The 25855-nt window shown below is 40.1% G+C and overlaps 2 protein-coding genes across 6 annotated transcripts in view; one reads left to right on the top strand and one right to left on the bottom strand.

The window, feature by feature from the left end:
• The first annotated feature begins 1296 nt into the window (after nt 1–1296).
• Nucleotides 1297–19341, top strand: Rbbp7 (RB binding protein 7, chromatin remodeling factor). Its single transcript, XM_034484883.2, has 12 exons — nt 1297–1599; nt 2493–2637; nt 9808–9953; nt 10490–10663; nt 11778–11893; nt 12741–12901; nt 13601–13727; nt 13846–13923; nt 14808–14884; nt 16346–16403; nt 18211–18321; nt 18897–19341. The coding sequence occupies exons 1-12, from the start codon at nt 1584–1586 to the stop codon at nt 18963–18965; spliced, it is 1278 nt and encodes a 425-aa protein (XP_034340774.1). The 5' UTR covers nt 1297–1583; the 3' UTR covers nt 18966–19341.
• A 131-nt stretch (nt 19342–19472) lies between these two features.
• The window catches only part of Txlng (taxilin gamma), a 47955-nt gene continuing 41572 nt past the window's right edge, over nt 19473–25855 (bottom strand). For 3 of the 5 annotated variants that reach the window (XM_034484880.2, XM_034484882.2, XM_034484881.2), the window contains 2 exons: nt 23444–23539; nt 19473–22189 (listed from right to left, as the gene is read on the bottom strand). In XM_034484880.2, coding sequence (XP_034340771.1) covers nt 21854–22189; nt 23444–23539 — 432 coding nt within the window. In that variant the 3' untranslated portion in view covers nt 19473–21853. The remainder of the gene's footprint in view (nt 22190–23443; nt 23540–25855) is intronic. The other 2 variants (XM_076919146.1, XM_076919147.1) reach the window with 1 other exon arrangement.

Below are 25855 nucleotides of genomic sequence, written 5' to 3'. Positions count from 1 at the left end.
ACAGAGACCCAAGACAGTAAATTTCTATATAAGGGAATATGACTGTTTCTGTCGCATACTAGAGTAACGTCTGAGTTTGTTTCCCGATCCGAAAAGAGGGCATCATCGCGGCCTCTGCATGGTTGCCTTGAAGCATGAAGGCACTTGGAAAGCTATCAAGGGAACAAATGTTCCGGGGGTGTTTTTGCAAGGAGAGCCTCTGAGTTTAGCTGTAGACTGTGGTTCCTTTTAAGCGTAGGCGCTTGGGCCCCTCTGCTCTGGCCCTCATTTTTTCTCCCTGGGATCATGTGGCTCTCTTTCTCTTCAACCCCACCCTACACACACACACACACACACACACACACACACACACTCCAGGCGAAAAAGCCTCCAGAGAAAATCAGAGCTCAGGTATGCAGGCCTAGATTAGCCCAGCCCAGCTCTCTCCAGTTCTCCAGCCAGCTGCTGGGTCTAAATGGGACCCCTTCAGGTGACAAGAATGACTCAGCAGGGGCCTAGGCAGGAACTGAGATAGGGAAGCACTGGCAGGCACAAAATCCCCCGCTGCAGCAGGAAGCTAACAAACCGGTACGTTAAGGACGCTAATAGGTGAACAAACAAAAAGTAATTTAAGTCAACTTTAGGCCATGGGCGGACTGAAGGCCTGCGCCATCGCAGGCCTGAAATAAAGGCCTGCCCAGCTTCTGGCAGAAAAAAAAAAAAAAAAATCCGCCCAAGGTCTCTCCGAAAGGTCCCTTTCGCTTATGACAAATGTCACCACGGCTCCACTGGGCCCTCGAAACGTTGGGGTGGGAGCCTTTGAGGGGGTGCAGAAAACTGCGTGTCCGTGATTATCTGGGAGACTTTGAGGGCACTGTAATCTCTCGAGAACAGGAAACCATTTTCCTCGCTAGCTCTGAGATTTTGCTTTGCTGAGGCGGCTGTAGCTTCCCTGCCCCCCTCGCACCCCCCCGCCGCCGCTGCTGCTTTAAGCAACCACGCCCCGCGGGCCCCAGGCTTCTTGGCCCTGGGGCGCGCAGCCCCCGCGCAGCCTGCACACCGCGCTCTCATACGCCCCACCCCCGCGCGGGCCCATCCGCCCCCGCGGCCAGCCTGGGGAGAGCTTAGTGACGCCTTGCGCCTGCGCCTCACGAACTTCCTGCCGCGGAACGCCCCACCCACTCCCGAGAAGCCCGCCTCCGAAGAGCGCGTAAGACCCACCCATTGCACGCTATTGGTCCGGGCCGCCGAGCGTTGGCTCCCAGGCCCGCCTTTCCTCCGCCTCTCCAGTTTCCCAGGGCGGATGCGCCTGCGCTCAGCTGCCTGGGCGGGCTGAGAGGCGCGGGTTGAAAAGTCTCGTTCCAAGTTTGGAGAGAGGGAGAGAGAGGAGAGCGTCTCAGACCTCGCTACCCGCAAGCGGGGAGGAGGCAGAAGAGACGATCGCGGCGTCTGGGGAGCACCCAGACAGCCAGACCGAGCTCAGGCTTTCCGAGCTTGGAGTGCGTGACGTGCCTGGGAAAGGCAGGAGCGCCTGCGATCGGGCTGCTCTTGACTAGCGAGAGAAGTCCGAGGAGGCAAAGGGGGGGAGAACGACCCGACGCAAGATGGCGAGTAAAGAGAGTAAGGAGGCCCTGCGGGGCGGCGCGCGCCAGGGCTACGGGGGGCGGCGGGCGCGCGCCAGGGCTACGGGGGGCGGCGGGCGCGCGAGGCCTCGGCACGCGCCGACGAAAGGCGCGAATTGGCTTGAGGAGCAGGGGGCGGGGCTGGGCGCGAGGCTAGCCGCGCGCCTGGAGGGGGGCCTCCGCGGGACAGGGGCCTGCTTGCCGAGGGCTGTGAGCACTTCCGGAGCCGGGCGCGGGGCCGAGGGATAGGCCCCCTCCCCCACCCGCCCCCCCCACCCGCCTCCCCGCGGCCTAGCTCCCTCCGACGCCCTTGGCTCGGGGGCGCAGGCGGTCGCGGTGAAGTGAGTGCAGCGGATTCTTCCGTGCGCGTGTTCGTCGTCCGGCTCGGGGTCGCGGCCCTTGTCCGTGTTGGGAGGGTGGGGGTGGTGGGGAGGATCTGGAGCCCGCCGGACTATGGCTGCCGCTGTTGGTTGGCGAGGTGGGAGCTGGGGCCTTCTCTGAGGTGGGGGTGGAGGAAGCAGGCCTATGGGCTGCTGCTGCTACACGTGGATTTTGTCTCTCCGAGTGGGTCGTGGCGCCCGTTTACAATGCAGGTCATCTTGGAACAGGTGCGAACAGCTATAAAAAGGCTGAAAATCTCGATGTTAGTGCAATTGATGACCCAGTTCGGTAAGCGCAGGAGATCCTGATCTTGAAAGTGGAGGTGAAAACGCTTCCTGATGTTTAGGCTTCTCACTTTTTTGGGAGAGCAGTTCGTGTGCGCATGATAGGTTAAAAAAGGGAAAGAATAGATAAGGTGTGGCCGTTTCGAGGTGACCTCCGGTATCCGTATCCATGCTTTGACTCCAACCCTTCTTGGCCACTTAATTGTGGGCTTTCTCCAAATTTCAGTGTTTGAAGATACTGTGGAGGAGCGTGTCATCAACGAAGAATATAAAATCTGGAAGAAGAATACGCCGTTTCTGTATGACCTGGTTATGACCCATGCTCTTCAGTGGCCCAGTCTTACGGTTCAGTGGCTTCCTGAAGTGACTAAGTAAGGGTTTCTGGCAACTTTTATTTTGTGTAGATTTAAGTACCGATTTAAATTTCTAGGTATTGTTGATGATGATGTTATTTTACACAGAACATAAATGTGTAATCAGGGTGAGGCGGCAAGTGGTTATGTTCAAAACTTAAGATGGTTTCTAGCCTAGAGGGGTGTTGAGGAGAGAATATTGTGATACTAATGGTGTGTGTATAGCAAATGCTGAATATTTTCCATTCTGTGAACTGTATGGACTGTATTAGGCCAGCATCTCTGGACTCCAGGTCAATACATTATTTTCAAACATAATAGGAAAGATTACATACGTAACAAATAAAAAACTATTTTGGCTTGATGCATTTTTGGTAACTGAATACAATGTGAATGCACTTAAGCATATATTTACTTACTAGCAAAAGGAAAAAGAATATGGCAGTAGTTAACCAAAGAAAAAGAGTCATTTGGTTTCAATATAGAATTCAGGTTGAGATTCTTAAGTGATTTTCTTGAATATTTGTAAAATTTGGTGTAATTGCTGATATTTCCAGAGGAGCACTTAGAATAGGTCCTGACACATCTGAAGAGTTTACGCCTCATAACAAACCTCATAACAACAGCAGTTGCGGGTGTTGAGAGATTTACCCGTGATGAAAAGTGCTGAGAATTGTAAGCACTGTGCTCAAGCGCACACTACTGGTGATCTCATAGCTTACAAACTAGAGCTCAACCAACCCAAACCGGTTGGCTCCAGAATCAAGGCACCTCCTTCATTTCACTACCTTTATCATCTAGGCATGTGCCTTTTCTATAGGAGTAGGGGCACATACCTTAAAAGTATATTGAATTTTTGTATTGTGAGCCTATAATTAGGGTTAAATAAAACTAATATACAAGGAAGATTTTGTGACCAGTGGTAAAAGAAAGCCAATTTTAAGCCAATTATAAAATCACTTGTAAGGGCTAGATTCCATATATGAACTTTGACTTTCCAGATGTGGACTTTTTGTCTCATAAATTGGATTTTTTTGGTTTTTTGAGACAGGGTTTCTCTGTGTAGCCCTGGCTGTCCTGGAACTCACTCTGTAGACCAGGCTGGCCTCGAACTCAGAAATCCGACTGCCTCTACCTCCCAAGTGCTGGAACTAAAGGTGTGTGCCACCACCGCCTGGCAAATTGGATGTTTTTTATTTGCAGGTTTTTTATATTAAAATTCCATTTAAAAAATCTAAATGTCCAGTGAGAAGAGTCTTGAATGGCTAAATAATGGGGCCTTATAGGCATTGATTTTATTTCTTTTCAGCACTGGAGGTGGTTCAAACCCAGGACCTCAGCATGGTAGGCGTGTGCTCTGTGGCTAAGCTGTTTTTTGAACAGACTCTAAAATAGACTGAGGGTTGGCAAGGTGGCCCAGCATGGTAAAAGCACTTACCTCCAAGCCTAAGAACTTGAGTTCAGTCTCCAGAACCCACATGGTAGGAAGAATTGACTTCTGTAAGTTGTCTTCTAATCTACACATATACACTGTTGTAGACATACATATCCATACACAGTAAATAAATAAGTAAATAGTGCAAAAATTAGATTGAGCTGGGTATGGTGGCACATGGCTGTAATTCTTAAGTTACAGGTCTGCCTGAGGTATACTCTTAAGACCCTGTTTCTTTTTTTCCTCTTTTTTTTGAGAGGGGTTTTGTTTTGAGACAGGGTTTCTTTGTGTAGCTCTGGCTGCCCTGGAACTGGATGCATAGACAAGGTTGTCCACTAACTCAAAAGATTCACCTGCCTCCCAAGTGCTAGTATTAAAGATATGCCCTGCTACCACCTAGCAAAACCCTGTTTCAGGGGGTGGGGGTGGGGGATAAACAATCCAAAGGGCAAGAAAAAAAGTTCAGTGGTTAAGAGCACTGGTTGCTCTTACAGAGTACCTGGGTTTTTGATTCCCAGCACTCACCTGGGTGTTTCACAACCTTCTGTAATTCAGGTCCTAAGAGATATGATGCTCTTTTCTTACTTACATAGGCATGACACATTCATGTGTTAAGACATACATGCAGGGAAAATACTGCTGTGCTTTAAATAAATCTTGAAATCTTGTTGTTATTTTTTAATTTAACAAAAACATGAACCTATCTATTAAGAGTATTCAAGTTCTTTTGAATTTTGCTGCATTTGTCTTTTTGTTTTTCTGTTAATCAGAACTTAAAATGAACAGTTTATGGGTTTTTTTTTTTTTTTTTTTTACTTAACTGAAGCATAATAGAAGAGTGGGGACTTTGTCAGAGACCTGGGTTTGAGTCTTGCCTTTGCTTATTAGCTTTGTGTACTAAGGCAGGTTGTTTAGACTCTTGTCTTTCTTAGTTGTCTCATTTACAGATAACTGAAGATGTTAGTACTGTCTTAAATACATTTGGGGAAATAAGCTCCTGCATGGTAAGTGTCTTGTGTAGAGTAAAAACACAGTTAAGTGATGACATTGATTTCTTACCTCACCCTGATTTTAATCCACCTACCTATCTAAAACACAAGGCTTTATTATGTATACAGTGTTCTGCCTGGATATATGCCTTTAGGCCAGAAGAGGGCACCTGATCACATTATAGATGGTTGTGAGCCACCATGTGGTTGCTGGGAATAGAACTCAGGACCTCTGAGGACAAGCCAGTGCTCTTAACATCTGAGTCATCTCTCCAGCCCTTATTTATTTTAAAGACAAGGTCTCACTATATAGCCCTGGCTGGCCTGGAGCTCACTGTGTACATAAAGCTAGCCTAAAACTTTCACACTGCTGCCTCAGCTTCTAAAGCACTGGGATTAAAGTGTGTGCCATCATGCCAGGCCTGTTCAGAAGTCATTTTAAGAAATCCCATGTTTTTTAGACCAATGAAAGCCTTTTTCTTTAGATATGGTCTCCTTATGTATCTTTCTTGTCTAGCCTAAAACTCAGAGATCTGCCTGTCTCTGCCTTCTGAAAGACTTATGTTAATCATACCCAGTAAAAACTATTTTTAATGTTACCTCTGATAAATTTTACTTAAAGGTTTTTTTTTTTTTTTTAAATAATACAGACTTGAGTATCCCTTATGACATGCTTGGGAGCAGAATATGCATTTTGGAGAGTTTTATTTGCATCTATTGAATGTGTTACCTTGGGGATGGGTCCTAAGTCTTTTATATATATACCCTAAAAATAACTTTATTCTGTATTTTCAATTTGCCTGTGCTTTGATTAAATAGTCATATGAGGTCAGGTGTGGAATTTTCCATCAGTATCTTTGTATTTAACAAATATCAGATAATTGGAACATTTTGTATTAGGGATGCTCAACCTGTAATTCTGTGTGTTACCTTCAGCATTTACTTTTACATTTATATGGGGATGGATACACCATGGTATGTTTTGTAGGTCAGAGGACAACTTTGAGGAGTCAGTTCTTGCTTCTACCATGTGAGTTCCGGGGTTCAGACTCAAGATGTGAGGACTAACACTTAGCTTAACCAAAGATAAATAAATTACATGTTTTGATTTTTTTGAAACACAGTTATTGTTCGGCCTAAAACTTGCTATGCAGACTAAGCTGGCCTTACTTTGAGGCCTCTGCCTCCCAAGTGCTCTCTACCTTATAAGTGTTAACTTTTTTTTTTTGTTTTTTCAAGACAGAGTTTCTCTGTAGCCCTGGCTGTCCTGGAACTCACTCTGTAGACCAGACTGGCCTCGAACTCAGAAATCTGCCTGCCTCTGCTTCCCAGGTGCAAAGAAATTGTGAGATAATTGTGGGGTGTTCAGAGGTTTGGAGATTATAAGAAAAGAAAGCACATGAAATAATTGACTCTTAAGGACTGCTGTGTGGTGCTTTGTTGGGTTTCATTTTGAGGGTATGGAGTGACTCATCCTCATGCCCTCCTGCCTATAATATACTTTCTAATGATGACTTGGACTTGTCTGAACAATTGATTTTGAAAAGTTTTTAGAAACTGGAAAGTGAACCCAGTTGCATTCAAGGCATGCACTCTTACCACTGGATTATATTCCTGTTCCTTATTAAATAATTTGAGTGACAGTCAGTACAGAAGCATATGTTACGAAGAATAAGTTCTCTTCCATGCCAGTACTCCTAATTCCCTCTGCCCTAGTGAAGGCAGTTGCTTTATTTACATTTTTGGCCGTCTTGAGAGAATGTAGAAACATGTTATTATTATTTTTTGTCCTGAAGATGAAATCCTGGGCCTCACGATGGCTGATCAAGCATTCCTACCACCAAGTATTATTCCAAAACTTAAATGAACACTTTTTATTTGAAATAAAGTCTCAGTTGCTGGGAGTGGCCTTGAACAAGAATCTTCCTGCCTTATGAGTAGCTAGGATCACAAGGCTGCACCACCAGACCTGGGTTCCTTAGGTTTTTTTGTTTGGTTGTTTTTGGTTGTTTGTTTGTTTGTTTGTTTGTTTGAGACCAACTTCTGCCTTCATTTCTGGGATTTATTTTTTTATTTTTTATTTATTTTTTAATTAAGAATGCATTGGAAAGCCAATCGTGATGGCATATAACTTTAATCTCAGTACTTGGGAGACAGAGACAGCAGGGCCTGGTCTACATACAAAGTTCTAGGACAGCTAGGGCTTTTGTCTCACAAAACAAAAAGGAATATAATGGAGACTCTATTATCAGTATGCTGACACATCCATTTTTTATGAAGATGCCACAGAATTCTACTTTATGAATACAGTTCATGTCACATTTAAACTTGTTTGGTATTTAGGTTGTTTTTGCTCCTTTGCTGCTACAAATAGTGCTACTGGAAATAGTCTTGTAATAAATACAGCATATTTTTGTGATTGTTGGATCAGTTTCTTAGCATTGCAGTTACATAGTAAAAGCATTTTGGTAATAAAGATAGATGTGGTTTTGATAAATTTGAGATAGGGTCTATCTCACTAGCTATGGCTGACATGTACCTCATTGTGTAGACTTAGGGACCAGGGATGGGGTCTATCCCCAGAGATCCACCACCTGCTTTAACCCTAGAGTACTGGAATTAAAGGTGTGTATCATCATGCCTAGCTTAGATTGCTTTGTCATCAGTGCCTTTGAGTGTGTCCAATATTGAGGCAAATAACATCACCAGTTTAGAAAAGTGGGTTGTTTGTTTGTTTTGTTTTTTGAGATAGGGTTTTTCTGTGTAGCCTTAGGTGTCTTAGAACTCATGTTATAGACCAGGCTGGCCTCAAACTTAAGAGATCCACCTACCTCTGCCTCCCAAGTGCTCTGGTTAAAGGTGTATACGTAAGAAACAAGTCATGTGAAACTGAAATATTTGAATTTGAGTTGCAGAATTTTTAAGATTCCCCCAGTTTAGCTGGTACAGTTCTTAAAAAGGTCCTATGATAAACTAAATTGTCTACCTATCTGTTTTTATTTTACTTACTAGTCTTCATTTTCCTGCTTAATCCCACTAAAAATGTCACTTTTTGTTGTTTTCTCCCGCATAGTAGGTCTCTTGATATATTTGAGATCCCTGTAAAGGTTTTACTTTGTCCATGTTCTAAAGTGCATTATTTAAGGACTTTCCTCCTCTCTTAACACTAGAAATTGAACCCAGAATTTCATTCATGAGAGTTGGATGCTATACTACCAAGCTATATTCCCAATGCTTTTTTTTTTTTTTTTTTTTTTTTTTGAGTCAGGGTCTCTGCTTAGTTGTACACACTGGCCTTGAGCTCACTGCATGGTTGACAGGCCTTAGTTTGTGATTTTACTGCTTTAGCAGCCTGAATAGTTGGGATTGTAGATGTAGGCCACCCAGCCAAAGCCTAAAATTTCCAAGTTAATTATAAATATACATATGCATGCCCTCACCCCAAACCATATTATATTTTTGGCTTACTGTGAATGCATCAATTAATTCCTACCCCCTAAACTTACTATTGCTTAGCCACTCCTACCTATTCTTTTCAGGAGTTGTGTATGTTCTGTTTTACCATCAGCCAAACTTTTAACTTGATAGAACTTAATTTTGTAAGTTATTACTAAATGACATGCATGGACATAATGTCCAACTCCTTTGGTTGTTATTTTAAAAAATCACTGATTCCTTTGTACAGATGAAATTTAGGACCAAGCAGATATATGACTTAACCTGTCTGGTGTTGGGACTTTGAGTCCTACTTCTCTGTGGACAGTGAAGCACACCTGAAAATTGTTATAGATAAGACAGTGGGAAAGCATTGTTGATACTTAGCAGTGCAAAAATTGCTGTCTTGGGGTGGGAGAGCTGGCTCAACAGTTAAGAGCATTGACTGCTCTTCCAGAGGTCCTGAGTTCAATTCCCAGTAACCATATGGTGACTCACAACCATCTGTAATGGGATCTGATGCCCTCTTCTGGTGTGTTTGAAGAGAGCAATGGTGATACTCATGCTTAAAATAAATAAATCTTTTAAAAATTGCTGTTTGGACCATGGTGCCAAGAGGCACTGGTAAGTTCTTCAGCTTCAAGGTGAATTTCTGTAGAGCAAGGTAACAAACACTTAAATTGAGAATGTTCGTTGCATAGGTGTCATAAACAAAAATAAATGATTTTATATCGTGTCATTTCACTTAACCTGTTTTTTAGGTGAAAAAAAATGAGACTGGATGGAGAGAGGTTGTGCATATAGTTGTATATAGCTAGTTTTAGTTTGAACCAGAATATAAACCATTTTTTTCCCTTACTTAATACTTCACTCATTCCATTTTACCTCATTGCCTCTTACTGGAAAAACAGAAACATCTAGCAATAAACGTAGGCTAGAGGCTGAAGGTACAATTTGAGTGAGAAGTCTAGAAATATGAGGATAAGATCAGTGATGAACTTCTATGGAGATAGATGTTGGTGTTTGGTGAGTTGGATCTATTGTCCTTAATGCTGTTGTAGGAAAGGTAACATTCACAGTGGTAATTGAGGGCAAGGAAGATGACCCTTGAGGGAGGAAAGAAACCAATCTTCATATAGACTGTTTTCTTACATTTGAAAGTATGAGAATAATGAAGTTGGTAATTAGATGGGAAGCAGGTTTGTAGATGGTGTTCAGTATATATTTGCTAAAGAAATGTTCATGTTAATTTTGAGGGAACCAGACTGAATTTGTTAGCAACTGAAAATTCCTATAGGATTAGTTTGACTTTTTTTCCCTCCTAAACAGACCAGAAGGAAAGGATTATGCCCTTCATTGGCTAGTGCTGGGTACTCATACATCTGATGAGCAGAATCATCTGGTGGTTGCTCGAGTTCATATTCCCAATGATGATGCACAGTTTGATGCTTCCCATTGTGACAGTGACAAGGGAGGTGGGTATACTACATATTTCAATATTAATGGCAAAGAGAGTATTCATCTTAGCATGTAACTTTTAAAGAACTGGTCACACAACATGTGTGAGGTTTTCACAATAACATTTACAATACCAACAAATTAGGATCAGTCTAGCAAAATAGGTTCATAGGGAATTGGTTAAGCACTTTATAGTGTGTTTAAAGTATTACTCAGCAATTAAGAGTGAGAAGAAAAACTATATGCACCGGTATGGAAGGTGGTGAGAATTTTGTTAATAATCAAATCTTAACTAAAAAGGCTAGTTTTAAATTTTTTTATATCCAAGGTGTAGAACTAACTGAATTAACTTAACATGAGGTAGCAATCCATATAATGCAGATGGGCTTTGAGAATAAATTTCATATAGCAGATAGCTTGTATTATGGAGATTTTCTTTTCCTTAGTTTGTGTTATATTCTGACAGGGTAAAATCGGTTGGGTTGATTGAACTAAATGTCTTGTGAGTTTTAATCCTGAATGTATATGTTTTGTTTATGTCTCTTTACATTAGAATTTGGTGGCTTTGGTTCTGTAACAGGAAAAATTGAATGTGAAATTAAAATTAATCATGAAGGAGAAGTAAATCGTGCTCGTTATATGCCACAGAATCCTCACATCATTGCCACAAAAACACCATCCTCTGATGTTTTGGTTTTTGACTATACAAAACACCCTGCAAAGCCAGGTATGTAATAATAAAGCCAGGCCATGACACATCTTTGTTGATTTGAGATAATATTTTAAAAATAACTTAAAGTACTGTACTGTGGGGGCTGGAGAGATGGCTCAATAGCAGTTAGAAACTGGCTGCTCTTCCAGATGTCCATTCAATTCCCCGTACTCACATGGCAGTTCACAGGCCTCTATAACTCTAGTTCCAATTCTTTGGGCCTCTGGGCACCATGTATGTATGTGGTGAACAGACATACATGCAGGTCAAACAATTGTATGTGTTTGTATGGAAAGTATGGAAGTCATTTACTCAATAAATTTGTAAAATATAAAGTAGTATACTGTATAACTTTTAAAACTTTACAAAGTGAGGGATCTCATAACCACCTGCAAGTTTGGTGATTCACTAGAACCTGATAGAAGATTATACTTGCAAGTGTGGTTTACTTCAACAAAGGATCCAGAGCAAAAGCCGAGGAAAAAAAGCTGTCAATCTGGTTAGATAGGCAGTAGTTCACCAGAGAGGATGCAGTAGTTCACCAGAGAGGATGCATACAGGCTTCTGAGTACTTCCTTTCTGGGGTCAAACAGGAAATGCTTTTTCTGTAGCAGAAAACTCTGAATTTTTGCTAAGTGACTGTCCAGAAAAGCCTGTTTGAGGCCCAAGGTCTGAAATTTCTAATGGAAATCTGGTCACAGGCTCCATGTGTACTCATGGTAATGAAAACTAACAGCTTCAACAGTGAAGTTAGATGAATCCTTGATCTACTGTACAAGTTGCTGCAGTATGCTTTCACTGCTCTGAGAACGTCACATTCTGAAAGGTTGGCCAAGGGTCATTCGTGGTTTCAGGCTACCCTGGTATGCAAGGACTAAATGAAGGACTGGACATGTTAGATATATTTCTAAAAATTGCCTTGGGATGAGATGATGGAGTAGATACTACACAGATTAATGGAATAGCTGTAGTTGTCAATATTTCTGTATTAGTGATAGCATTGAGTTTTCCAAAACCAGTAGTCTTTGTTCTTGTATGGTTCACTCATTGAAAGGAGTCTGAAGCTTGGCTTTTGCCAATTCTGATAAACAGATAACTTAGTGGTTAATGTGTTTCTTTTTCCTCTTAGATCCAAGTGGAGAATGCAATCCTGATCTTAGATTAAGAGGTCACCAAAAGGAAGGCTATGGTCTTTCCTGGAATTCTAATTTGAGTGGACATCTCCTGAGTGCATCTGATGACCATGTAAGAGTGTGTTTTTCTTAATCTGTGCTGTGTCTTACACTGAGGGTGAAAGTGTCCTACATATAAGCTACAGGATCTCTAGATTGACATTTTTCTAAGATAACCTCAAATTGTTGCGTTAACATTTTCCTATGTTTTAAAACAATGGTTTTAGACTACTCTGTTAGAGCCTTAGGATTTCACAAAGCTCTTTTGAAGATTGGAAGGTTACCATCATTTAAAAGAAGACTGCCAGATTTACCTTTTCATTTATTATTTGTGTAAAATTCAACAGGTTCTATTTTCCAATGTTGTACATCTGTTGCCACTAATTTTAGATTATTTTCATTAGGTGTCTGAAAATGAAATTCCATAGATGTTAAGCAATCACACTTTGCTTTCCTTCTGCTAACAATAGCTGTATGGCCTATGGCATCCTAAACTGGGCTTACACAGGTTTACACCACCAAATTCTCTTCTTTGGTTGTGCCTCTTACATCCAAATAAGAAAGGGATCAGTCTTTTCTGTAACAGTCCTGCCACTATTGCACCAGTGTGTACGTCTTGCCTTGGTGTGTAGAGTTTAGAGCTGAATAAATTGTTAATGACCTCTATACCAGCATTGCACCTTCTGGCACCAGGAGGGCTATCCACCAAGTAGTAATAATGTGTAATTTTTTTTTTTCTGTTCCTGCAACCATAGGATGTATTGTCTTCACCAGTAGGATCCTAACGACCTAGTTCTGATTGACAACCACAATAGCAATTGTCTATTTTGCTTTAGGAAGATGAGTATGTTCCTAAATAAGATGTTACCTTTTAAATCTGGCATTTTCACAGCTTTTGTTGTTTTTTTGTTCTTCCTTAGACTGTCTGCCTGTGGGATATAAATGCAGGACCAAAGGAAGGCAAAATTGTGGATGCTAAAGCAATCTTTACTGGCCACTCAGCTGTTGTAGAGGATGTGGCCTGGCATCTGCTGCACGAGTCCTTGTTTGGATCTGTTGCTGATGATCAGAAACTTATGATGTAAGGTTTACTGGAACATTGATGGGTAATCTGGATGACTATCAGTGACTGGTAGACTGATTGAGTTCTGTTTCTTAAAAGTTATATTGTAGTTTAAAAATGAGAAATACCTTCCTGTGAGTTATAATTGATACATAATTAGCTACATGTGTGTAGTGAACAGTTTATAAAAAATGAAGAAAAATTGTTATATAAATGTGAAGAAAAGGGCTTGAATAACGATAAATTCTAAATTTATGATCCAGAGTTAACTGATTAGAGGTCAGGGAGGAAGAAAGTGTTTCTATCAGGGTGTGGCCATGGAGCTGCATTAAAATCACAGAACAAATAACTCATTCCATAAGTAGCTTGTAATATTGAGACTAGGGAACAATATACTGAAATTTGGCAAAGCTGATGATAGGTAAAAAAAAATGTTAGGTATCCTGTAGTCTGTATTTTGTGTACATTTAAGATGGTATGTAATTAAGATAGAATTGAGATAGAAATCCAATAAAAAGGAATTAGAATAATAATCCTAGTTATGGAGGTTTAAAAATATGTCATTTAATAGGCAAAAGCCCAAATTGCTGGCTGTATGTGGTTTGCGTATTTGTGAATGGGTAAGTATATCAGAGCTTCGTACAAAAAGAAATCGCCACTGAGCCAAGCATTTGGGAGCTGTAGGTATTGTATGCCTTGTCCTTTTTTGTGTTTCAGATGGGACACCAGATCCAATACTACTTCTAAGCCAAGCCATTTGGTGGATGCACACACTGCTGAGGTCAACTGCCTCTCATTCAATCCTTACAGCGAGTTCATTCTGGCAACTGGCTCTGCAGATAAGGTTTCATAGTTTTGTTTTCTTTTCTAGCTATTGTTTACCAAGTCCTGTTTTGTACTTTAATAGGTATTTTAAAGATCATACATCAAATATAGAAGCCATTTTCATTTGTTTTCTTTAGACTGTAGCTTTATGGGACCTGCGTAATCTGAAACTAAAACTCCACACCTTCGAATCGCATAAGGATGAAATTTTCCAGGTATGTGAGTGACAGTTTGAGGGTGTCTTATTTATAATTGTGTGTATATGTATGGGCATATGCATGCTGAAACAGGCATGTGGCGGGAGGTTGGAGGATACTTTCTGGGAATAAGTTTTATCCTGCTAACCTTGGGGGTAACAGTGGCTGAACTCAAATTGTCAGGTTTTGTTACAGCCAGCAGTTTTATTCATTAAGCTGTCTTGCTGGCCCAGTTTTCAGATATCTTTATGTCAAGGACTTCATGAGAGGGGAGAATATTTGAAGTTATTTTATTTGGTGGGATTCAGTCATGAATTTTTTTTTAGCAAGCTTCTTTTGATTCTATTATATAAATCTTATCAGGATGCTGGATTTTTTGTTGTTGTTGTTGCTGCCATTGTTTTTAGAGGCCCCTCTGAGGATCCAGAAGTAAGAAAAATTCTTCTAAAACAGAATCAGTTTGAAATATATTTTCAAGGATTTTTCAGTTTAGAGTGCCAGTATGGTGGGTGCACTGCAAAAAAGGTCTAATGCTTAGTTTTAGAATAGAGATTATAGGTTTGGACAGGCTACTTTTAAAGGTTTTGTGGATGGTTATGGGCCTAAAGTTTTCTGGGGTTCCTGAGTTCTTCAGTACTAGAGAACATGACTTCCTGCCTGCAGGCTCAGGGAGCTGGGAATACTTAAGGACTTGGGGAATGTATCAGTGGTAGAGCAAGCATAAAGTGTTGGATTCAGTGCCATCAAGGTGGATTGGTAGGAGTCACTCTGAAGACTTGGACAGTGAGGTCTCTAGGCTAAGTGGATACAGAATATGAGGTAAGGAAATACGTATTAGAATGATACTTACAAACCAAGGTACAGAGGACTCTTAAATAAGTTTTCAAAATATTTATTCCTAGGTCCACTGGTCTCCACATAATGAAACTATTCTGGCTTCAAGTGGAACTGATCGCCGCCTGAATGTGTGGGATTTAAGGTAATTTAGGATCTAGTGACCAGGAACTGCATAAATATGCCAATCTAACAGATTACATAATAGAACTCAAACCACAAAAGCAATTTGCCAAGCCAACTTCAATAAACTGTTTCTATTCTAAAATATAACTAGAGTTTCTATTCTAAAATATAAAAGTAAATCAGTAAATAACATAAATTTGGTCATGTATTTTGTATGAGTGCTTGCTTGTGTGTGTATGCAACACACGTGTGTCAGGTGCTTACATCACAACCCCAGAACGGACTACAGATAGTTTTATATGGATAGTACAGTGTGAGGGCTGGGACATAAACCCCTGTTCTGTATCAGCAATAAGTGGTCTTAACTGCTGAGCTACCACTCCAGGTCTGAGTTTTGTTGTTGCTCAAGTGTTAAATTCTTATGTGTGCTTAGCAAATTAAAATACCTTTTTGCTACAATTGACTAGGGATATAGCTCAGTGATAGAGCTAGCATACACACAAGGCTGTGGGTTCAGTCTCTAGCACCACAGGCATTAAAATACTGTTGGTGTCTCCTTGGAATAGCATAGATAACAGTTCGTTCTCTCTCTCTCTCTCTGTCTCTCTGTCTCTGTCTCTTTCTCTTTTTGAGACAGGGTTTCTCTGTGTAGCCCTGGCTGTCCTGGAACTCACTCTGTAGACCAGGCTGGCTGGGATTAAAAGTGTGCCTGGCGAGTGTTTTCTTTTTCATTTTTTGTGACACAGAGCTTTGTATAGCTCAGATCAGACTGGCCTCAAACTCCTGATATTCTTGCCTTTTCCAAGTGCTAGGATCACAGGCCTGTACTGACATGCCAACTGGGGCTACAGCGGACAAACATAAATTCAAAGCTATCTTCTCAAACCAACAAAATTTTATTTCTTTGGGGCAGACAAGGAGACACTTAGGTCAATAAGACTTCGCCTGCCATATATGGGACCATGGGTTTAAACCTAGCCCCCTTCCACACCCCATTCCAAAATTCATAACATACCTTCCCTTGGCTTATACCACAGTTAAAAAGAAATTGAGCTAATGTTTATTATGGGGAATATTTCTTCATTCTGCAGCTTTAATTATGAGGGGTTCCTACCCATTTCCAGGAAATAAACAACTCACTATAATAAAAATACTAAGTCTGTTCTCAACATTCTTAATGCTGCAACCCTTTAAAGTATAGTTCCTCATGTTGTGGTAACCCCTAACCATAAACTTATTTTTGTGGCTATTTCAGAACTGTAATTTTGCTACTGTTATGAATCATAATGTAAATATGCGTTTTCACATAGTCTTAGGCAGCCTCTGAAAATGTCGCTTAACCCGCAAAGGGTTGCAACCCATAGGTTGAGAACCACTGTCTTAAGTGCTTCTCATAGAGAAATACTTTATGGGTTGATACAACATACATTCATGCTGTAAGACTTTGCAGTAATGAAAGCTTTATTTTCCTTCTTAATAGTAAAATTGGAGAAGAACAATCAGCAGAAGATGCAGAAGATGGGCCTCCAGAGCTCCTGGTATGCATTAGATTAAATGTCATGAACACTTGATTACTCTTTACTAGCCTGTCTTGGGAATGGGTTAGTCAGAGCTTCAAGTTTTAGTTTGCCAATGATTTCAAAAAAGGAAGTCCAGGAAGGTTTTGTGATTAGGCTCTGAGATTTATCACAAATAGTAAATGGAGTCCCAGAAGTTTTTGGAAATGTTTCAGTGAGGGTAACTTGAGCTCTTACTAATTTCAGACAGGTATGATGTTTTGTTTTGTTTTTGCTTGGGGGAGAGGGAAGTAGTTCACTGCTATTTGATTACCAGCACTTAACATGGAAGTTACCATTTTTCTATGAAATACTGATCAGGCTTAGTAGTGGTTCTTTGCTCCTTTCCTGAATTGTTAACCATTTGTCTCCTCCAACCATTTGGTCATTGTCTCCAAACATAAGTTTTAGCACTTAGGTGATTTAATTTTTGGTACATGAATTTTTAAGGTATAAAGAAACTCTTTAAGAGTAAGTCCAAGACACAGAAGGTAGTCACTGATGCCCACTTTGTGTAAGCTCCTTATCCCCTTTGGCTTCTGTGCCTAGCAGCTCCAGACAGAAATGAGGAAGAGAAGGATAAGAGATTTAGACAGACCAGCATTTTGATAGGTTTGGTATTTATATCAACAAGGCCACGGCAGGGGTGGGAGTGAGTGAATGTGTGTTACCCTCAATAAACTACCATAACCAGATGGCAGCATCTAAATATTTTGCATGACTTTTAAGCCTTCATAATGTTAAAGTACTTCTTACAAAGGCCTTTGTCTACAGCTAGTTTTCTCTGTATATATAATACAAATTTGCAATAGTTGTATAGTTCTTCAGGAAAACTATTATGGGGCTAGTGAAGTAGCTTAGTTAAAAACACCTACTGTTCTTGGCAGAGGACCAGAATTCAGTTCCCAGTACTCAAGCCAGGTGGCATACACAGTCTATAACCCTAGCTCCAGAGAGATCAGACATATCTGGATTCTGAGGGAAACTTTTAAAAAATCTATTATGGTTTTGGTATATTCATAAGAAAGCTTGAAATCAGAGGACATGTAAGAGTAGTAAATTATCAGCGAAGAGAGGTGGTTCAACTGATAGAAGCTAAGGGGTGGGGGTCATAGGTTTAAACCTGGCCTATAAATTGTTTATTTGTAAAGCTGCTGTCACTTATGTGGGAATTGTTTTGTCTTAGTTTTTCCCTTTTGGAGATGGTCTCTATAACCAGGACCTACTCTAAACTGCTAAGATTACATGTGTGACCCCCATATCTTAGTCTGCTCATCTCATGGTTTTTTAACTGTTAACATGGTCAGGGCATTTTATTTGGCATTTATATTCCCTCTAAGTTGTACTACGAGGTTTGTTAGGCACAGCGCTTTCTTATGAGGTAGTGTCTTGTTGAAAATAAGATCCCATTCTTTTAAATTTTATTGGCCTGTGCTGCAACTCTGGACCTTCAATTTTTAGCAACCCTGTCACTATATTTTGCCTTGGGAATATTGAGAAGAAGCTACATGAAAGGCCGCTAGAGAAGAACCAGGAAGATTCCTCAGTTAGGTCCATGAAAGAGCATACGACCAGACATGTTGGAAATGCTTGGTTATTATTCCTTGTACTCAGTTTGGAAGTAGTAGTATAGTTATCCCGAGAACTTAGGGATGAAATATCCTACCTGGAACTTTCAGAATAGTGGGGCAGGCTGAGAAGACTATTTTAGAAACTATTTTAAAATCTTGGAAGTCTTAGAGTAGGAAAGGATATGAAATCAAGACCTTTTTTTTTTTTCACTATTAAGTTTATTCATGGAGGACACACTGCCAAGATTTCTGACTTCAGTTGGAACCCCAATGAACCTTGGGTCATTTGCTCTGTGTCTGAAGATAACATCATGCAAATATGGCAGATGGTAAGTTGAAATATTTTTTCATAAGTCCTGTAAAACCATTTCACTGGTGATAGGATATAATAGAAATATCTCATAATTTAGGTGACAATAGTAGGGTGGGAACAGTTTAAGGAAACCTATTCTGAGCATGCAAGATGCAGGTAAAGAACTTCTTTTATAAACCATTATATGATGTGAGTTCAATATGCCTGGAACCCATGGAAAAGTGATAGAGAACCATCTTACCAAAGCTGTCTTCTGACCTCCACACATATGTATTATACACCATGTAAGATTTAGCTCAGTAATGTTTTATTCACACTCATATAAACACTTGTTTGTCTTGATATTGTGTTATCAAGGGAGGGAAATATTGAGGTGTTCAAATGATGCTAAGTTCTCTGAGGAACACTAAATATTTGACATTTCCAAGGTTCTTAGTTAACCATTGCTGTCATTGATGCTTGAAGTGCTTTCAAGAAGCCTTTTCTGAACAGGCAACTAACTATATGCTGGCAAATAATTTAAAAGGTCACTGAAAGACACTGACTGATAGTAAATTCTGTTTTTACCTGGTTTTATTTGGTTATCTCCAGGCTGAAAATATTTACAATGATGAAGAGTCAGATGTCACGACATCGGAACTGGAGGGGCAAGGATCTTAAACCCAAAGTATGAGTTGTTTCTATTGAATGTATTGCTACATGAATGCTTGATTTGTCAAGCGCCAAAAAGGCATTGTATAGTAGGAAATGTAAGTGGGACGGCTTCTGGCATTCTTTACCCTCTGATTCTAGCACTTTCAAGTGAGCTGTTGCGTACTGTATCATATTGTAGCTATTAGGGAAAAAAAAGGAATGTTGCTTAAGAACGGACATCATTGTTTTAAAACACATTGCTGGGTACTGCCTTTGATTCAACTGTCATTTTCTCAAACTTTTAAGTGCTTGCTCAAGTTCCCAAATATGCGAGGATAACTTTTACACTTTTTCCTTCCAACACTTCTTGATTGGCTTTGCAGAAATAAAGTTTTAAAATAAAGTTTGTTTTGTTCTTTTAGAAGATGGGGAAGGGGTGGGTGTGCATGCTCCCCTATCTCCTTTATTGGGTAGAAAGATAGGATTTGTGCGCAATTAAGGCCACATGGGCAACCAAAGAATACACAGAAGCTGTTAAATTCATCATACATATTTACTTAATTTCTACAGAATTGAGTAGATAAAATCAGATTCACGTTAGTGAAAAATCTCTACAAAATGTCTCTGAAAAGCAAAACAAGACTGCCTCTTAACAATTCATATCCTCATGAAAGACGTGGGCTGTAAAAATAAAGCAGTGTGTTTAGCACAAACTAGAAGATATCTGCATCATTTTTTCACAGTTATTTCCATCTACAGTCTGAAAGAGGTAGATTTTTTTTCCTGCAACACCTGAGAATTGAATTGTGATAACCAGGTGTGTAATAAAGGCAGTTGCATACATAACTAAAAAATACAGGTCTTGAGACCAGATGTACTACAAGTCTGAGGATGAAATGGCCTGATACTGAAGACCCAAGTTTTCGCTACATTTTGGGGTCTACTGCCACTAAAAATATACATCAACATTGCATGGTAGTGCACCATATGCAGTAAGTGAATTTAACATTTAAACCTTTTCTGAGCCAGCATAGCATTACAGTGTTCTAGAATACGGTAGATACAGGGCGTGCTACAAAGCCACAACACTGGGCTGGTGAGGTGATCACTTTAGGGGAGGGTATCCTTCTCTGAGGTCCTATCTGTTTTTATTCACAGGGTAATGGGAGGAGAGATTCTGCATGCATCTCATACAGAATCCCTATCCTTTAAAGATCTAGCTAAAAATGCATGTAAGCTGAAAGCAGCAGGCCAGGACTGTTAATCACATTGCTTTATAAAGCCCTTGAAAATATGCAACAGGTCGAAGATTTACAATCTTCCACACAGGACAAGCACCACAAAAAAAAATGTGGCAGGCTACACACATGGCTTAATAAAATGTTAAGAGCTGTGTATCCAGCAGACTTATGAAATGTGATCATTAGTATTAATTTCAATGTAGATTATATTTCTGATACACGTTCATGGGAAATGAGTCTAGTATTTCATTTAGTAGTTGAAGGCGGGAGGGTATTTATAGAGGCTATTAAAGGTATGTTTTTTTGTTTCTGACTTCACTTTGACAGTAATAGATTACAACCTACTTTATGAATTTATCTTCCTCCACTTCTGACCCCTTGATTAACATGACCAATGATAAAAGTTTAAAGATATACTTCTCTATTTTTCAATTCTTTGAACCCAGTTTTGACCATAACATGTACCAGGAGTTTACAAATAAAATATTTAGAAGAGAAATGGAATTTAATTCAGTCCAGTAGCCAATACAACAAGTATCAGTCTAATAGTTTTGCTCAGTAGAATATGGTGCATCAGCTTTGCTTGAACCTTTAAAAAAAATGTAAAGTGTTTCCACGTAAATTATACCAGAGATATATACCAAAGACTTAATTTGCATGGCTTAGCCATAACTAAGACTTCTTAAATGCCAATTCAAAGTATAGAAACATTAATAATACTGGTTTTTGTTTTAAGTGATAGCATCAAAGAAAGGAGAAATAGACCAGAAAGCTAGACATCTTTTTGACTATGTAAACAATCTGTCAAGTTTTCCCGAGAGTAAAAAAAAATGCTCTTCCAGTATTTTTACTTTGAAAACTAATTAGTGCCCATCTCTAGTGTTCTTTGCTGATGGAACTTGTCATCGCAGGGCCTCTTAAGATAGGCAAGTGCTGAGCTGCATGTACAGACCCTACTTGGCGAGTTAAAGCAAATTAACACCCAACTTTTACACAGCCAAACTGTATGGTGGGGAAGTCACAAAGCACTGAGAAAAAAATAGTCATCTTTTTGTGGGAAATGGAGAATTAACCACCATCAAGTAGTCCAAATTTCATGTTATAATTCTGCCCTTAAATCAGCATAATAGGACTAGTTTACAAGTAGCATGTTTTGTTAGAACTTAAGGTTATGTGGTCATTTCAGTTTGTCAAGTGAATCAAGAAAAGGGGATTTATGCTTTTTAGCTGAAAAATGCTAAACTTGTTTCTGACCAGTTCTCCTGTATTTAAATGAGTTATTAAAGGGATTTTCCTTTGACTAATATTAATGGGCCAAGATACTTAAAATTGTTTTCACATCAAGGAGAATATAGTTTCTCTCATGGCCTTGTTTTAAATGATATTTAGGAAAATTATGTGCAGGGAGCAGAAAGAGAGAACAAAGCATTGAAGGCATGCACTCCAACAAAGGGGGAAAATGAGGCAGATGTGCAACTTAGTTGAGGGCAATTTATAGAGTAAAACTATTCCAACTGCTAAGCAGCCTCCTGTACCACATAAGTCCAGTAGTTCTAAGAAAATACAGATATGGTAGAAAAAGTAAGAAAATTTTCACCACAAAACCAATAGTTACTACTAACAGAGGAAGTTATACACAAAATATATCTCTCAATACAGTGATCATACTTCACCCTAGTCAACAGACTCAATGCCTTGAGCAGCAGAACCTGAAGAGGAGGGCTTTTGTGCAGCACTTCTCTCACTCACTGACTTAGCCTTGGCCCTAGCCTCCAAGTGCATTCCCAGGGCTCTTGAAGTGTTCATCTCTTTGAAGGAATCCGGGACCGCACTGGGCTGCTTTGCAGGTGACACCAAGTCCCCATCTGCTGCTTTGATAGAGACCTGCTCTTTCAGGACTTCGACCTTCTCGTTGAGCTCATTTCTCTCTGTCTGAAGAGCCCTGCACAGCTTCTCTAACCGTTCCAGTTTTATTTGAAAGGCCTTGTACTCTTTATCACGGACAGTTTTCTGTTGTGTGTTTTTTTAAAATGAAAAACAAAACCAGTCGAGAGTTCCATAACCTCATTAAATACAAATCAGGTATTGTTTGTAAACAAAAAACTGAGCTGAACCATATTTGAAAGCTGTTATTGTCTACTATACTATACATGTTTAGTTTCCTCAGAAACCTAGCTCCCAATCGAGTTTACCTTGACTATATATGCATTTAAAATATAGGATTGCTATTTAACATAATGTTTTAAATCCCCCGTTTCTTAAAAATAGGTAAAATCCCCTTAAAGTTGATAAAAAATTTCATGTTAAAGAAATTAAAGGTTGTCCAAAGGCTTGCAAAACTTGACAGTTTGAAAGACTTGTTTTTTTCTTACCAGGCAGTGGTGGTGCACACCTTTAATCCCAACACTTGGGAGGCAGAGGCAGGCGGATTTCTGAGTTCGAAGCCAGCCTGGTCTACAGAGTAAGTTCCAGGGCAGCCAGGGCTATAAAGAGAAACCCTGTCTTGAAAAACCAAAAAAGAGAGAGAGATACTTGTTTTTTCTTTCGGCTTTTTTTTTTTGTGACAGGGTTTCTCTATGTAGCTCTGGCTGCCCTGAAATTCACAAATCCACCTGCCTCTGCCTCCCAAGTACTGGGGTTTGGGGGTGTACACTACCATTACTGGGTGTAACAAGATTTTTATGCATGTGTGTTCCAACATGTCAAATTAGTTAAGATGTGTAGTGATGCAAGCAATACATTTTCCTTTGTAACATGGCCAACATGTTTTTTCTTACCTTTTTTCAGGTAAAAGCTATTGGGGTTGTTTGCTGGTAGTCACATTAGGAAGTCTAATGAATGTACATTCCTAGGCCCGGACTCAACTCTAGCATTTCTTGCTTGGTTGTTTAAAGGAAAAGCCTCACCATGTAGCCTTAGCTGGAATGAAACTATGTAGCTCAGACCAGTCTCGAACTAGAAGTCCTGTTTCTGCCACTTGAGGGTGTTGTTAAGACATGCACCACCAAGCCCAAGAGCAGCCATATTTTAGATGCAGGCACTTGACCTAACTCAACATCTCTGGCTGGCATCTTATAGAAGAGAATCTGTTATAGATTTCAAGTTTGAGAAGAGACATCAGAAGATGTTTAAATTAACTGGGTAAGAAAAATGCCTGACCCTTATTCAAGGCCTTCTACCTCTATCCAGCTACAAGAAAAGGCTATCTATCTATTCAGTAACTTCCATACTCTAAGCATAACTAATGACAGACCCTAATCTTACCTCTTCGGCCATCTGTAGAAGTGCTTTATTATTGTTTTCCCATTTGGTACGCCATACTATTGTTTCTTTTTCCAGTTTTTTAATTTTCTTTGTCATCTGTGAATGAACATAATTACAACTTTAAAATCCTAAGTTAACAGTTAAAATTTTCATTATACCTGTGAGTGAATGTTTTGGCTTGGATGTATGTGTGCATAGAACATGTGTCTGGTGCCTTCAGGAGCTGAGACCATCAGATTACAAATGGCTGAGCCATTGTGTGGGTGCTGGGAACTGAACTCCAGTCCTCTGCTGAACCATCTCTCCTCTGGCCCCTGAATTCCATCCTAGTTCTATGAGCTGTCCAATCACCAAAAAGGATTAATGTTGCTCTTTTCTCTATCACTGCATTTGTCTCTGCCTTCCAAGACTAAATATTGATGTCCCACCACAACATCCAATCATTTGAGGACTAGAGGTAGTAGAATTTAGTTAGCACTTTGGGAGAAATTAAAGCTATGTTTTGGAACTTGTTATGGCCAGGCTGACTTAGAATTCAAAGATCTGCCTGCCTGTGTGTCTTAAGTGTTGGTATGTAACATCATGCCTGTGCAAAGGAACGTTCTTAACCCTTTGTTATGAGAACTCAATTTTTAGAAGTTGAGAATGAATTGATTTATGCCTATCAATTAGACATTTTCAGTATTCCTTTGTCTACTGAGTTCACACCAGCTATGATTGAAGTCACAGGTACTGTTAAGGGAAACAGAACAAGACAGACCAGACACTACCTAGGCTTGGCTAACACAAACTAGGACAAAGGCTGTGGAAAGAACTCATAGAACGGAGTTGAATACTGACCTACAGTGATCTGTATTTTTCCATCCTACAGGATCCTCCAGAAGAATAGCAAATTTGGGGAGCCCCTGTCTTGTGTTCCACTTCAACAGTGAGCATGTGCTGGAATTCAGCTAATACTTACTGTGCCTAACAATTACCCCTCGATCAGATTATCAACTCAAAGAGCTGGTAGGCAAAACAAAAATCCCTCAAGGTGGTAATATGAGCACTGTTTAATTCATAGTAATGGAGTACATGCTTAACATGCCAAACACTGCCAGATATTGGTGGGTCTTCTTCACTATTTTAAAGGGACAGAGGGCTAGTCAGACAGTGAGGCTAGTCAAGCCTGATAAACCTTAGTTTGATCCCTAGAACCTGCATCTTGTAAGGAGAGAACCTATTCACAGAAGTAGTCCTCTATCCTGTACTTACCTGTACAACACAGTAATTAAATGGGGGTGGGTGGGTCGCACAAAGTCAGCAACTTGACTACAATCACACTTTTTAAAAAGATTTATATTTTATTTATGTGTATGTCTGTGTGCACGTGGCCATGGGTGTTCATGCAGACCAGAAGAGGGCAACAGATTTCCTGGAGCTGGAATAACAGGTATTTATGAGCAACTTGACATGGGTAATGGAACTGAACTGAACCCTCTGGAAGAGTAGCAGGCGCTCTTAACCACTGAGCCATCTCCTTACCATATAGATTTATTAGTGTATATTCATGTGGGTGGCACATGTACACAGGAACATAATGCCCACAGACACCATATCAGGCATCAGATCACCTAGAGTTACAGATGGTTGTGAGCCACCCAACAACATGAGTGCCTCTGCAACAACAACCAGTGTGCTGATGTAATGGAGATGACCAAGAGCAGGCATTCTTGGTGGAATAATGGTCATGGCTTACACCATATTATGGTACTTTTCAACACCACTTTAAAAGAGTCTCCATTGTAGTCTAACTGATATGTACTTGTAGCCCAGTTATCTGAGCTGGAAAGGCTAAGGATTGAGGCAAGAAGGCTTTTTGAGTCCTATAATACGAGACCAACCTTGGCATCATAGTGGGAGAAAAAAAAAGTGCACGTGCTGCAAGCTTGTAGAGCATCAGATGTTCAAGGTCATGTCAAGCTACTCCAGTCTGGGCTACAAGGTCTGTTTTTGTTTTTTAAAGATTTATTTATTTTATATATGTGAGTATGCTGTCACTGTTTTCAGACACGCCAGAAGAGGGCATCAGATCCCATTAGATGGTTGTGAGCCACCATGTGGTTGGTGAGAAACTCCAGAAGTCCTGGAAGAGCAGTCAGTGCTCTTACCTGCTGACCCATTTCCCCACCCCCAAGATATGTCTTTTTTTTTTTTTTTTTTTTTTTTAAATGCAGGCAAGAAAAGGATTTTGTAAAAGGAATGGAAGTAAGCCTGTAAAGTAATTTAAAAAGCATATTTCTAAAAATAAAAAACTACAGTAACTAAGGCAGAATCCTAAAAGTATTAAGATTAGCTATTTGGGGATACATTAAGGAATAAAGTGACCAAATAGAGACCTATATTTGGAAAGATACATAGAATGACAGTCTC

The sequence above is a fragment of the Arvicanthis niloticus genome, chromosome X (assembly GCF_011762505.2).
Source record: "Arvicanthis niloticus isolate mArvNil1 chromosome X, mArvNil1.pat.X, whole genome shotgun sequence".
Classification (NCBI taxonomy): domain Eukaryota; kingdom Metazoa; phylum Chordata; class Mammalia; order Rodentia; family Muridae; genus Arvicanthis; species Arvicanthis niloticus.
This window is presented reverse-complemented; position numbering and strand designations above follow the sequence as displayed.